Source organism: Tetranychus urticae, chromosome 3 (assembly GCF_039701765.1).
Source record: "Tetranychus urticae isolate SD_2017Ah chromosome 3, NJAU_TeUrti_SD_1.0, whole genome shotgun sequence".
Taxonomy (NCBI): Eukaryota; Metazoa; Arthropoda; class Arachnida; order Trombidiformes; family Tetranychidae; genus Tetranychus; species Tetranychus urticae.
In genome coordinates, this window is record NC_142960.1 from 1,910,834 (window position 1) to 1,926,253 (window position 15,420).

The 15,420-nt window shown below is 32.1% G+C and overlaps 3 protein-coding genes across 3 annotated transcripts; 2 read left to right on the forward strand and 1 right to left on the reverse strand.

Annotated features, from left to right (window-relative positions):
• Positions 1-46: 46 nt before the first annotated feature.
• Positions 47-6,594, reverse strand: LOC107365900 (organic cation transporter protein). Its single transcript, XM_015933474.3, has 6 exons — positions 6,267-6,594; positions 6,042-6,137; positions 4,158-4,416; positions 1,643-1,920; positions 771-1,322; positions 47-434 (listed from the first exon to the last, which is right to left on the reverse strand). Exons 1-6 carry the CDS (start codon positions 6,435-6,437, stop codon positions 279-281), a joined length of 1,512 nt encoding a protein of 503 aa, XP_015788960.1. The 5' UTR covers positions 6,438-6,594; the 3' UTR covers positions 47-278.
• A 148-nt stretch (positions 6,595-6,742) lies between these two features.
• CycK (cyclin K) lies at positions 6,743-8,364 on the forward strand. The gene is made up of 2 exons (XM_015933475.3): positions 6,743-7,377; positions 7,447-8,364. Exons 1-2 carry the CDS (start codon positions 6,863-6,865, stop codon positions 7,973-7,975), a joined length of 1,044 nt encoding a protein of 347 aa, XP_015788961.1. The 5' UTR covers positions 6,743-6,862; the 3' UTR covers positions 7,976-8,364.
• A 1,715-nt stretch (positions 8,365-10,079) lies between these two features.
• Positions 10,080-15,222, forward strand: LOC107365888 (uncharacterized). The gene is made up of 3 exons (XM_015933461.3): positions 10,080-10,478; positions 10,587-11,748; positions 12,151-15,222. Exons 2-3 carry the CDS (start codon positions 10,946-10,948, stop codon positions 12,194-12,196), a joined length of 849 nt encoding a protein of 282 aa, XP_015788947.1. The 5' UTR covers positions 10,080-10,478; positions 10,587-10,945; the 3' UTR covers positions 12,197-15,222.
• Positions 15,223-15,420: the final 198 nt, after the last annotated feature.

Sequence of the window (15,420 nt, forward strand, 5' to 3'; positions counted from 1 at the left end):
TCAATATGATCGATATGATTGCTTGTATTGAACAAAAGCAAAGCAATTGACTTTGAATTATTTATTCTCATTTAATTCAAGCTTAATTCAACTTGTTTCATTCAAATCATCTTGAAAGTATTGCAAATGGTATGAAATGATTTTCAATAATCAAAAAGTGTATTGAACTTACAGAGCTCAACAAAATTTTAGATGAAACTTAATGTATTTTAAAGGTAAAAAACAAACGAAATAATAGATTACAATGTTAAAATTAAAAGATTGTCGCTGATTGTACATTAAGACTTATTGTCCAGGCCAATCTTTTCGGTTCCTTGGACTGTGTCAGGTATATCAATAGATTTAGTTTCAGGTAAAAAGTATGTCAAAAGTCCACCAATAAGTGATATAAAAGCAAAAAAGGTAAGAATAAAGTTTATACCAAATTGATTAATCTGTGAAAAAAGAAGAACAGAATTAGTTAGATTTATAGTTAGTCAAATTACTCAAAAAGCATCAATGAATTTGACAAAATGACCAAAATATTTAGGATCAGAATTGTTCAGTATTTTGATTGATCAAACTGAATGCAAGTTGTTTCAGACAGACAAATTGAAATTAGGAAATTAGTCATTGAGATTTTACGATTGTTAAAATGAGATTAGATTGTAAGAATTAAGTTTATAGATGTTAATTGATCAAATAAGGTTATTTCAATTTTATCTGATATTCCACTTGTTCAAGAGATTGCTGTTGAACCTTGCATACAATTAAATTTAATTGAAATTTACCAATTGAGGAGTGAATGGAGCCACCATTGCACCAACTCTTGAAGCAATCGTAATTGAGCCACCAGCAGCTGTGCGAAGAACAGTGGGAAATATTTCATTCTGTTGAACTATAATAACATTATAAGAGTTGGTTATAAAAAATTTGGCAAAGAAGAGCAATATTGTTGAAAAATTAGGCATTGATTGGATTGGAATTAAACCACATAAACAGGTTAAACCGCAAAAGATCATATTGTAGGATGTAAATAGTCGACGACCAGAGTAACGACACAGTAAAAGGGTAAAAATCATTCCCGGTATTTCAACAAGGCCAGAAATTACAAAATTAAGATATAAATCGCCTTCAAATGCACCAACACTGTACGATATGCCATAATAGACTAGAGAGTTGATTGGAAATACAATCCAAAATATAATTGTGTAAAGTCTGATTCGAGGTGTGCGAAGTAGATCCAAAACACTGGGCTTATAGTGTTTATTAGCCGTCGAGGCTTCCCTAGCTTCCTCTTTAATATTTTCACAAAATGAGTTCATCTTTCGTCGTATACCATCCTAAATTGACAGGAAGGAAGAAAAAATGCAAAACGATAATTAATAATAACTCAAAAAGAAAGCAAAAAAATCAAAGCTTTTGGTAGTGATGAATCTTTCAAGTTCAATTGAAACAATCTGGGAATGTAAACCCAATTTAGATGGTAAATTACTGCTTGTAAACCAGATTATATAAGATTATTAATAATAACATTTTTCAAGTCCTGAGCTGTCAAATCTTATGAACTTGAAATTTTCCATGTTGCAAAACACAAATAAATTTTGACTTTTAGCATGATTGAAACTCGAGAAGTATTGCAAATATTTTCAACTGATTTTACCCCAATAATGTTTGACTTGTTGTTCATTGAATATGCTTTGATCATAGTCTTTTCAGCCTCTTCTTCTTGGTTATGGGTTATCTGCCATCTTATTGATTCATCAATGAAAAATGACCATATTAATAAGACAAGAACGGATAGAGTGGCGAATGCTTGAAGAATCCTGAAATTTCGGATGAAATAAGCAATCCCAGGTAAACTGATAAATCCGACAATCCATCCACCGGTCAGTAAAATTCCGGTATCACCACGATATTTTTTACCACAGCTTTCAAAAACTGAAAAAAGAAAGAACAAAAAATAAGAATTAGAAAAATTTTAAATTATTAAGAAGATTTGATTAATAAATTATACTTAAAAACAGTAAAACATAATGATAGCAAAAATCTGGTTGAATGTAATACTAAGCAAACATAAGTACAATAAAGATTACCAAAAGTAGTCTTTGAATCATTGAATCAATAATGAAATTACTTTGAATCAAAATCGTTTATTTATCAAAAGGTATTAGAATGTTAAGGTTTTGTTTAAATAGTTGAATTTTTAATGGAAATCTTTGCAAGAATCAACTTATTTCATAATTAATGATTAGCAAAATAATCTGAGGCAATATAAAGGTTCAATTTTTTCCAAATCCATTAAGATGACACACATTTAGGCTAAAGTTGATTGCTTGATATTAAGGAATAAAACCCAGCAAAATCATTTTAATAACATAAGTAAATAATATCTAATATTTAATAGAAAATGGCCAAATTCTGAGGTGAAAATGAATTCTAATAATAAAAGAAGTCGAATGAAAATCAGAGCAATCAATTTAATCTCTTTGATTGATGAAGTCCATTTACAAGCAGTTTCTCTGTCCAAAATAACCCGATGAAGCCAGAAAATTTAATCAAACTCGAGCATAAAACTTGTGCTAAATCCTCATCAATCTGTTGCAGTTTTATTGACAAAACGGAGTTAAATACACAATATAAATTGCTATTTACCGCCATGTTGGTTCAAACATTTTACTATTTACTGTTTTATCCTCAAAAAATGGATAAATTGAATGCTTGGTTGACAAGTGATTAAAATCAAACTTGATCTAATCTGGAATTATCAATTTCACATAATAATTTCAAGATTCAACAGATCAAACCCATTCTACTTTGACTGCATTAGATTTTTTTCAAAATAAACTGCATTCCTCTATTGTGACAATATTTGAATAATAATAGATTGTGCAAATTGAATAACTAAACATTTATTCAGCTTGGCTTCCCTTTTGACAAGCCAACTTCACAAATGGCCTTTTCACTAATTCACTTTATCGCAGTAATATTATTAATACAATAGAGAAAGGTTTTCGCCTTTAGACTCTTGAGATCAAACAACATTTGATATTACTCGGGCTTCCTACAGTTTTGTATGGCTTTTAGGTTCACTATTTGTTTAGGTTCACCATTAGTATTATTGATACAAACTGTTGCTCAAACCATTTCCAGCGTTTATTAAATATATCATTATTTTATTGCATATTGTGATATTAACAAGTCAACTTGAAAATGATTTCAGTCTACCTTTTGAGTCTTTTAAAGTTTGAAGGTACAACTTGTGATTAATATTGTTATTAAATATGAATTAGATGTGTCAAGATGATTGATTGACACTGGCGTCAATCATTTTAGATTCAAACATTTTATAATGAAATTAATGCAGGTTGTGATCTAGCAAATGTTTTTCATTTTATTGATCGACTTGGTCAACAGTTGACTAAAGGTAAACCTGACAATTTTGTTCATGTAACTGAATTATCTAATAATTATCTCACCATATTCATGTTCAATATCTCAAATTGTTTGATCTCTTTGGTTAGGATATTTACAGTTTATGTAAACACTTATGAATCTTGTCGGTTATGCATTAATGTTTGTTTTTTTTAGGCGATAATAGTTTTTGGTTTCTGTTATTATTTAAAAGGTTAACTACAACTATTATAGTAATTACAAAAGTTAAAATTGTCTTGTATTGATATTGATTTGCCGTCGTTAATTGTGATCATTCCATGATTACTTTGAACGGGGAAATCATGAGTATCAAGATTTGCTGAAAAAAAAACAACAATTTGCAAATAATTACTTGGCATTTATTACCATCATCAATGGTTAATTGAACATTAAAACTGTTTCTTTGATAACCAACATTTGACAATAAAACAAACCAAACAATACCTTTGAAAATCTGTTCAACAGTTAGATTGAGAACAATTGATTATTCAATTGCTGATGGAAAATTTAGGAGCAAAGTTTCGTTGATTAAGGTTAACATCGATTCAGCATAAAAAATCGCTGGCTATTTACTTGCATGGTTAACATTATGTAAACAGTTTATGTTGAACAAAATTCAGAGACTGATTAATTAGACTGAGATTTTGCTTGATTGATGGGTAAAATAATTTACCTGTCATCGCAATATGAATCATGTTCATGAACAGTTTGAACAGGAATGGGAAAATTGAAATGATTCTTACAGAGAGCAAAGAGGACATTTCCTCGCATACAAACAGCAATTCCGAGCAGTAATCTTGATATGATGAATTGCCAAATGGAGAATGAAAAAATGCATGATATTCCTGCTAAAATTTCCAATGTGAAACTGGTCCAAATGATGGACTTTCGGCCGATCCTATCAGCAACCAGAGCGAGGATCAGTCCACTTGGTATATAGCCAACCATGAAGACAGTTTGGGTTAAAGATGACAACATTGATCTATTGCAAATAAGGTTCCACTGGAAGAAAGGGAGAAAAGATAAGAATGAGTAAAGATTGGAACAATGGATAAAAGTTGATGAGAAAATTTCATTAACATTCCAAACTCGTAGTGGGCAAAGATGGTGATGATAATGGTGTTGGGTGAAAAGGAGGAAAGTTGAGTGAAAAATATATTTATATACATTTGGAAAGGAAAAGATGATTTTCATGTGAGAGTGAAATTTAGATGGTAAAGATGAGGATCAGGGTGAGGATGATAATGAGATGGATAAGGATATGGAAAGGGATGAAGAGGATAAGAGGAGAAAGGTTCAATTCTCTGTGGACATTGGAGGTAATTTGATTTGGTCAATAGTCTGTCAAGATGGATTGGCAAAGTCAACACTATTTCCAATAACATTTGTTTATGTATAACTGTTAAATGGATCACCTTACTCAAGTAAATGATAACCTCAGGTTATCCCAGTCTTATACCTTATCTTCATCATCTTCATCATCTTCATCATCTTCATCCACTTTCCTTTTTTTCATCTTGTTTGAGTTTCTGGTGAATCAATTTTTCGACTCGAGCTCCACTTTACTTTGATTGTCCAGAGACATTGTTTGATAAACAACACAATTTCATTTGACACTTTAAATTATTTTTTTGGTTCTTTTTGAGATAATTTCATGATGCTTCAATTTCATGGTCCATGAAATGCTCTAACCAACTACCATGGTTTTCATGCTTCTTTTTGTAAAGACTTTTAAGTTGATTTTCTGGCAATTCAGTTGGTAAATAGACTTGGAAATGGTGAGATAAATGATGGTTAATGAATTATGAAAAGAAACATTTTCAACATTTTCCCCATTCAGATAACTTGAAAGAACTACTGTTTCATGACTTCTTGGATTGTGTGATATTGATTTTCAATTGATTTCAATTGTTTTCACTTTATTCTAACAAGTTTGGATATAACTCAATCTGGCAGATTAATTTACAATAAAAGTCTTGAAATGAACCTCAATTAATGGGAAAAACAAACATTTGAGATAATAGAAGGTGATTAAATTAATGACTGAAGAGGTGAACTTTTATCTTTTTTTCTAATTAATTAGATTAAATTTGAAAGTTGATGGAAAAATTGTTTCTCTTAATGGCACTGATAGAGTATTCAAAATCAAAAGTGTTTCCAGTAGGAATTGTACTTTTATTTTTGACTATTTATTTAACCAGACAACCAAAACAGTGCATAGGACTGTACTTTTTTGACAATCCAATTTACCTTTGCTTCAAAGTAAAACGATTGTATTCAATCTTCATGGTAACTTGATTACTGTTTAGATGTACACAATTCAATTTACCTTGAACTTTATTTTACTCTGTATCTGCATCGATTTTGCTCTATCAATATTTATTTCCAGAAAGAAAAGAGTAAAAGAAGAAAAAATTTGGTTAGTAAATTATTAACTTTAATATTTTAACTTTAATATGCTAGTTCTGTAATTAATCATTTCCTAATGAGTCTAATAAAAAAAGCTAATTACAATTAGTTCAACAGGTTTTCAGAGCATATTGAAGCAACTTGTTGATCACAAAATGACTCTAATACTCTTTATATGGCTAGATATTCAAGGTATAGATCAATAAAGAGTTACTTACCTCTGATATAATTGTGGAGTCAAAATTGTCATCGTAAACCCATTTCTTACAGTCGACAAATTTTTCACATTTTTCCGCACTTGTTAACGTTTCATTCTGTCCGAGAAAAAAAGGAAACAAAGAAAGAAGTGAATCAAAATTGCAAATCACAGGTAAAGGTGCGTTGCAAGATTTGAATATCCTTGGTTAATGTTTGAAAAAATGGTTCAGTTTATCATTTCTTACCTGAGATGATGGATAGTCAGCACACCAGAAGTTTGTTTTAGGTGCATAAAACGAGAAACTCATACTATTGTACGATTGTAAAACATAATTAACAATTGCAAACAGGAAGACATTAGTTTGCCAACGTCCCCAATCACCAATGATATCACCTAAACTTTTACACTCCGACATGTTGAATGGTCAACCAAATGGCACTGATTAAAAAGCTAATTTAGGTTGACTGGAAGATTAATTGTTGGTTAAACAGAAAAATAATTAGCCACATATGTAAAAATAATTATTGGAAAGACAGCCAATGGCGACTTACTTCCATAATAACTCTCGATTTTACTTTTAACCTGAAAACTTTTCTCATGTTTTGCTGACTAAAAAACATGAATCCAGTTTTAGAGTTACCGCCATCTGTTGATTGGAAAAAACAACTTGTTTTGTGGCACCATCTGTTGGTTGTCTTGTTGTTGGTGCAAAAAAAAGACAGAAACCAAAATAAACAATCACGAGTGTTTTTAAGGTTTTTGATTTATTGGACACTTTTTTCATTATTTCTTTGATTTGTTTTTATTTTAGTTTGTTGAAATTTGTAGTGAATTTCTTCAATGATGCCTTGGCACTTTGACAACGCTACTCTGCGTAAATCACCTTCAATACTTGATGGCATTCCGTTTGATAAAGAGCAGCGATATAGAAGAGAGGGGGCTCGTTTTATTATTAAAGTTGGTACAAAAATGAATCTTCGTTATGATACTATGGCCACTGGTGTTGTTTACTTCCATCGGTTCTACATGTGTCACTCGTTCAAACAGTTTCCTCGCTTTATGACTGCCTGTTCATGCTTATTTCTAGCCGGTAAAGTTGAAGAGACGCCAAAAAAGTGTAAAGATATCATTAAAACAGCGAGGCCATTTTTAACTGAAACACAGTTTAGCCAGTTCGGTGAGGACCCCAAAGAAGAAGTGTTGACGTTGGAAAGGATTCTTTTACAAACCATCAACTTCGATTTACAAGTTGACCATCCCTATTCTTATTTGATAAAATATGCCAAGAGCATAAAAGGTGATAAAGATAAGCTACAAAAAGTCGTTCAAATGGCTTGGACTTTTATTAATGACAGGTGGGTAGTTTATTCTGCTATTTATTCAAACAAGTGAAACACAATTCTAAATTTTTTTGTCTTTTACAGCTTGTGTACAACCCTTTGTCTTCAATGGGAACCAGAAATCATTGCCATTGCCTTGTTTTTCCTCGCTGGTAAATTATCACGTTTTGATGTTGTCGACTGGGAAGGAAGGCTGCCTCATCATAGACGCTGGTGGGATGCATTCGTTGAAGATTTAACTGTAGAGCTTTTAGAGGATATTTGCCATCAAGTTTTAGATCTTTATTCATTTCCAATTCCAGATACGCCACAAGATTCTCCTCCAGCAAGTCCAACTCCGCCATCTACAACAAACGTTATAACGAGTTCTGCACCCATGATGGCTGCTTCACAATCATTACCATTTCCACCTCCTCCTCCACCACCACCGCTTCTTGCACCTCCACCACCACCACCACCGCTTCTTCTTCCTCCCAATGCGCCGTCAATGCTTACTTCCCAGCTAGCGCAACTCAGATCACAAATCGGGCTCCATGACAGTATTCCCAATTGCCCCCGTTTCCCGCTTGCCTCATTTCACTCCTTTTACCACCACAAACAATACTTTTCTTAAATCAGCTCTGCAGCCTGCAAGATTAATTCTGTAATTGGTAATTCATTCATGATTCGCACAATTTGCTTACAAAAATAAATGTGCAAAATCAACTTATTTCAATTCACCTTTCGGTTGGATGCTGTATTGCCCATTGACCAAACTTACTCGTGCTTACCTAAAATTTGAGCCTTTTTCAACATTATCTCAAGTGTATGCACTCGAGTTTTCACTTTTGATAAATGAATTACCTTGAACAGTTAATTTTAATCTTAACAATGAGAAAAGTGTTTTTTTTCAATTTAAAAAGTTACAACATCTCCTAATGTAATATCAGTATGTGTAAACAATGTAAAGCCTATGAAAAAATATAAATCAATAAAGTGGAAATAATCAATGTTTCTCAAAAATCTGATTGTTCATTTCAAATGTACTTGTTAACTTTTTTTGAAAACAAACGATGCTAAATTATAATGATATTATCAATCAATGGTCTTTTTAGGGCTAACCATGAATGAAGTTGATTAAGATAATGATGATGATGATAGCAACTTGCTCAGTGTTCATTTTACGGTTGGTGATAATAACTTTAAACAAAATAATAAACAATGCAAGCTCATCAATCTATGCCTAAGTGAAAGCAAAATGGTTGTTGGTTATTATTAACAAAAGTAACCAGAATAACTTGAAAGTTACCAAACAAGTTGCTTTTAACCAAAAAATGTGATATATACTGATCTACTTGGCCCAGGATTTTTCATCATGTTGAAGGTAAGTCAAGGTAGACAGGCAGGTAAACAGAGAAACTAAAAGTAGACAGAAAGCTTAATATCTTTTCACAATGTTTCTTGTTTTCCTTGAAACTTTTGGCTTTTTGTTTTCGATTATCTTTTCAGCTATCTGTTGATTTAGTTAGATTTATATCAAAATTTTTAGCTTTTTTTAAATCATTAGCAAATGTGATGACAGTTTATAGAGCATATGTGAAAAACTGGTAACTTTTGATCTGAAAACCTGATCTTGGTTTACTTAAAATACTAATAGTATCAATCCAACAATTTGTATCATCCATCATTAGCTTTGATAGTCCATCGACCTTACTTTAGTCAATTTAATTCAATTTAAATGTCACCAGGAAACGTTATTGCGCTAAGATTCTGGTTGATAGTTTCAAGCTAATGTAATCATTATTGTCAGCCAGTTCATTTAACTTTTGAATTAAGACATTAAATTCAAGAAATTTTTTATTCAACATTTTCATTGATAAGTGCGGACTCAAGAGCAAACTAACAAATTGTTTGATATTATCTCGACTAGTTTGAACATCAAATTGGTAAAGGTTATTCAATCAATTAAATTTCCCATAAAATATATCTATTAATATTAACGGTTGAAAGTTTGATATACATCCTGATGGAAATAACTGTAAGTCCTGTGGTAGAGGTAACAATTAATTTCATAATTTGGTGAGAGTAGTTTCAGATGGATGAATTGTGCGTATATCATTAAAATGGTAATAACAAAGCAAATAATTATTATTACAATGTTTTAATTTTAATTGCTCTTGCAGCTCAAACCAAAGATGGAAATCTATCGCAAACAAAATCTTGCTGAATCGATCTCTCATCAAACAGGTTGATCCAAACTGTAGAAGTGTTGATAATTACTTGTTAGGATGGATTATTTGACAATCATCATTAAAATAATAGTAATGGTGATGATGATACTATTAAACTGGGAACTGTCCTGAAGTTGAATTCTGAGGCTATGGCACTTTGGGCGTGGTAGAAAATGAATGAATACTGAAAAGAGAGAGGAGAAAGAGGAGAGAGAGGAGATGAAAAAAAAATAAGGAGAGGAAATGAAAGCAAAAGGAGAAGAGCGAGAAAAAGATAATATATTTAATATTATTCAATTGTGGGTGGGTGAGTGAAGAGGTAAAGTGGTGTGAGATGAAAGGGACAAGAAAACATTAACAAGTTGTATTGTAAGTCCATCCTAATGTCCATTGAGTCAATTTAGTAGCGTGTTTATTTCACTGTCAAACCACGTATCTACTGGAAACTGGATGATGATGAAGAGGACCAGATAATTCAGTTTCTTTTTTCCCTCTCCTTTCAACATTCTGGTCCTGGAAAAGGCGAAAGAGGAAAAGTAAGAGAGTTAGTTTGGAGAAAGAGAAAGAGGAAAGAGAAAGGGAGAGGAGGTCTCTTCTGCGAAGGAGAGACAGAGAAGGGAAACTCTAGCAGCTTTTACTATTATAGTTTTCTTCTTTTATTTCTTGTCTGAAACAGCGAAGTTTGTAACATTTTAAATTAATTATTATTCACTTATAAAACAAATCTACTTACCATTTATTGTAGTGATTGTGATTTATCAACCTTACTATTGATATTTCTAATTAAAGGTACACTTGGTTCAATGTGAAACCCTTTTATTAATGTGCAAAATCGCCAGTTTAACAATTGGATAACTTTCATCTCTCATTTTCCCTCCATTAACAAGCAACAGAAGCAGTTACAGTGTAAGTGTCTGGCAGCCAGAAGAAGCAAAAAACTGCCTACCTAAAGATATTTTACCTTAAAATCTTCAGGTTTCACTCATTTTCCTTTTTTTCAACTCTTTTGCCTAGTTGGCGGTAAATTGATGGTTATATTTATTGATATTAAAATCATCCTGTTGCTGCAACCTTTTCCATTAATTTTGGATAACCAAGGAGTAAACATTTGAACCTTTTTTTGTGGATCCACATTTGACTCAACATTGATTATTAGAGATCTTCTTTTGAATGTAGCCTTCGTGTTGTGTCCTCATCACTCCCAGGGTCAATTACCTTGGCAATTTGTTTTGTTTTAAAGTCTAACAAAGAATTGGTTCAACATTGGACCTGATTTTATCGACTGGAAAAGATTGGATTTTTTTGTACAAAAAAATCATTTCATTGGTTGCAATTGTTCCTGCTAATTAGGCAATTTACAAAATATCTTCACCATGTCTGCCAGATTTTTTAAAATTGTTTTGCTTATTGATAATCTTTTGCTGATTTTCTTAACCATTTTGGGTATTGCATTGAGCATTCTGTTCATTGGACCCCAGTTGATCACTGATTTCAGCGTAGCACTGGGCGTGCTAAGCTTTTCTTATGTGGCCACTGGATTTTTCTTCGTTTTGGCAAGTTTCTGTTTCATTGGTATTGTTTACAGTCATCTTGTCTGTCTCCATTTCACTGCTGCATTGATACTTTGTGCTCCTCTCGCCCTTTCCGTTTGGTTAGTGGTCAAAGAATTCTTATTCTCACAAGATGTCAATTATTATATAGTTGGCGTGTGTATCGTCTACGGGTTATTATGGTTTGTTCAAGTCATCTGTGAACTTTGCTTGGGTTGTTATATTTGTTGCCAGCCCGAGTCTTTGGATGAACTTGATAAAGAAAAGGGTGAAATGAAGAAACTTGGAAATGAAGAGGGAACAGATGAAGAAAAGGAAAAGCTGGTCATTTTAGGCAATGAACCAATCCCTCCTAAACGAACCACAACTCTGGAAGGAGTTAAAGAAGAAGAAAATGAACCCAATCCCGAGGAAGAAGATGATGTTCCTGAAGAAGAAGAAAATGAACATGATTATAGAGACAATATTAGTCCAGGAGATCGTCCAAGATCAGTAATTCATGACCAAGATGTGAGACCAATCGATGATGATCCAGAAATATCACCATCTCCTCCAGGAGGTAAACCAGGACATCCAACTGAATTACAACTTGAAACAATACCAGAGGAGAAGCAACGGTTACTGGCGTAAGTTGTATTGTGCAGTGAGTTTCTTAATTGGACTTGCAAATGCACAGACAAACAAAGCTCTTCCGCACGTTCTCGATTATTGTGGATTGTTTTAATCAGAATTGATTATTTCTTTCTATCTCCTTGTGATGCTTTTGATACTCAATTCTTCAAATCCTCCTTCAACTTTTCCTGCTCATTTTTTAATTAATTAATTTATTATTTGCTCTCCACTTTTTGCTTGTTATAACTTTGTCAATCATCCCTTGCAAAATGTTTTTCTTTGTGTCCATTTGCTTTTATGTGTCACCTCTACTATTTTCCCGATGATATGAACAACTTAGTTTCCATCGTCAACTAATTAATCTCCTTTCATCTCTTCTCCAACACTTCAATTCTATAATTTCATGACCATCATAGACATGTTAAATGTCCATTGGCTACTCCCGAGGACACAAGAGTGTGATTATCGTGTTTTGCTGCTTCAAAAGCTACAAATTGCTTTAAAAAAAGAACTCCAACAAGAATTTTCAAAGATTTAAAAACTTTTATAATCAACTAATTAAATACTCTCAGTTGAATCTTCCACAATTTGGACATCTCAAAGTACTCTTCAGAGTTTAAACCACTACAAACATCACAAAAATTTCAGCTCAATTTTTGATCAACATTATTCCTCTGTTGATCCTTTACGGACTAATTTGTGCTTTGTGTTTTTTTTTCTCTTGGATTATTCACACCTGATAAATGGAAAATTTTTCAAGTATTCCAATCTTTTCTGGTTCAAAGGTGATTGAATTTGGCGAAATGAATTCTGTATGATCTTTACAATCAATCTGCAACGGACAAGAGATGTTGTCCAAAACTTTTTACTAACATCAGTTTTCCATAAAGACAGTTTCAGTTAATTTGCATTTTCTTATGACCATCAAGTGAAATAAACATCTTTTCAACCTATTAACGTAGAAACTAGTATTTGGCAAATCGCAATGGTCCATTTGTCTCTTCATTTCGCCAAAAAAGTAACTCTCTTCATCACATCCAACTCTATCCTCTTTTTCAAGCACAAATAAGCTGTTGATAATATTGCTCAGTTTTCATCGGAAAACAGTAGATAATTGTTTAAAAAATTTAATAGATCTGCATACTACTGCTTGTTATACGCCGAGCTGTCCAACAATGTAGCAGTCACTAGTAACATGAACATAAATGGAGATGGACGAAACTGAGCATTTCTCGAGGAATCCGGAGATCTATCAATATTATGTTTGGCTGTTAATCGGTTACTCTATTAAAATGGTTCTGCATCATCTATGTTTAGTTTTAATAACTTACGTTTTAGTTGTTTATTTAAACTAACCTTCAGTCTGTTCACTTTCATCATTATTGCCGTCCTTTGTGAGCTCATTCTTCATTTTTGGCCGTTTTCGATCAAATTTGAAACAAATACGAATGAGGAAGATACTTTTTGATGGAGTATTCAGAGTGAGAGACAACTGAAGACTGCAAAGAAGGACGAGTTCATTAGATGACGTTTTACAGCACTTTGTTAACAAAAAATGTATAAGTACAACATCGGCCATCTGCATACATCTCACTTATGGAAGCCAGCAATCTCACAATTTTTGATGGTTGTTAATCAAATATTAAACCAAAGAACTTTTTTTTAACTAATCAACATCATCATTTTCATCTTCATCAATTTTCCCGTTAATTGCCAACTTTTAATTATGAAAAGATCTGAGGGCAAATTATCGACCTGGTTGTTTACAATTGCACAATTAACTAAAGTTGAGCCAGCGCATTTTAAATTCTCATTCTCTTTTCAACAAGCATCACTCATCATGAATCATTTAACTAATTTGGTAAACACTGTATCTTAATTACACTTCACCATATTTTATCTGGTAAAAACTTTCCTTCTGTGCGTCTCAATAGATAGATGACTGAAATTTCTTACTTCCCTCATTATCATTACCAACAAAACTCATCAAAAATCACCATCATCATAATCAAAGAATAACATCGGAAAAATTGCAAACCATCAAAGAACAAGCAAATAAGATGATGTAAAAGGAAGGATAAAGATTGTGTCACACCGAGCAAAAACAAAAAAAGAAACTTGGAAAATATTTTTGATTTCAATTACCACAAGTAAAAACAATTATCAATGGGCAGCCAAACTATTTGAATTAGTTCTAAATTGCTGAAACTCATATTCTGTATGATAAAGGAACGTAGTGGAGATCAATCAGAAATCGACCATTTTTGAAATCTGATTAGATTAGTGTTTAACCCAGGTGCTTATCCAGAATCAAGGAATCTCTCTTTGTGGGATTCATCAATAAAAATGTTTCAAATGCAAATCCCGTCTGGTTTCACGTCGTCCATACAGTAATTAGACATTTAATATTATTGTTTCATCGATAAAATATTTGATGCCTAATTAAGCTGTTAATATGTGGAATCTTGGTCATCAATTCAACACGTATGGAATTTACTATGTACAAAGAAACAGCTTCAATATAAGGATTAGAAAGTGGATTGTTCCATGATATCAGTCATTCTTGTTTCATCTACTAGTTACAATTTTTCATCTATTTCCCTCCTTTCCTGGTCACCGCAAGTTATTACGTCTCTATCCTGGTAATATTAATTATGATACCTCAGAGGTTGAAATACATCTCAGGCTAATCTTTACTAGCAATCCAAAGATGACAATGAGACTTTCATCAATTTTAATTTCATCTCCTTCATGTACACCAGAAATTTACAAGAAGAAAAAAAAATGTTCATCATCAATCTGTTTACTAAACTTCCTCTTCGCTCTATTTCATCAATGCCGATTTTTGCTCAATTGTTGAATCATATTATTGGCCTAAATTGATTGTAATTTATAAACTTGTTAAACTTGTAAAACATCATGAGAATGATCATGACAACGACAATACTTTCTCTTGAAACTTCCTTCTTTTTCATTTGGATTCATTTCTAATGATCATTCCTTGCCTACTGTGTTCATCGATGGTTCTTTACACCATCACTTTTAAAAGAAGGAGACGACTGAGAAGAAGAAGAAGGAGATTGGAAGAAAGATAAAGATATCTTCATCTTTTATTATTATAACATCAACATTTGATCATTTATAAATGATGGGCAATGATGTTAAATTGGCGCCAAGCTGAGGATGATCAGTTTAATTCAACTCAACTGCAACTTTTGTTGATAATATCTCTCGTAAATGGATTATCAAATAAAGGAGAGAGAAAAAAAAGGAATATTTCAAACAAATAAACTTTGAAAAAGCACAACTCAATGAGATAAATCAAATACTAATCGGAAAGCAATTTTACAAAATTAAACGCTGAAACAAAACGCAATCTTGTAACAATTTTAACTTCTTTTTTTTTAAATTTATTTTTAACAGCTGTGTATTTGCTCGCTCTCTGATATATCTTTCATCTCACTTATAAATTTTTGATTCTTAATGGCTTTTCAGATGTTATCTCAATTCATTTCTTTCATTTCTCTCAATTAATTTAAACAGCTATCATAATAATAACACAATCTACAAAATTATATCAAATGGAAACCGAAACTAGGCAGCAAAATTTAAACAATTATTCAAGGTTTCCTTTCATACGAATTAATTGTACAAATAAACATAAATTTAGAGTTATTCGCAATAAA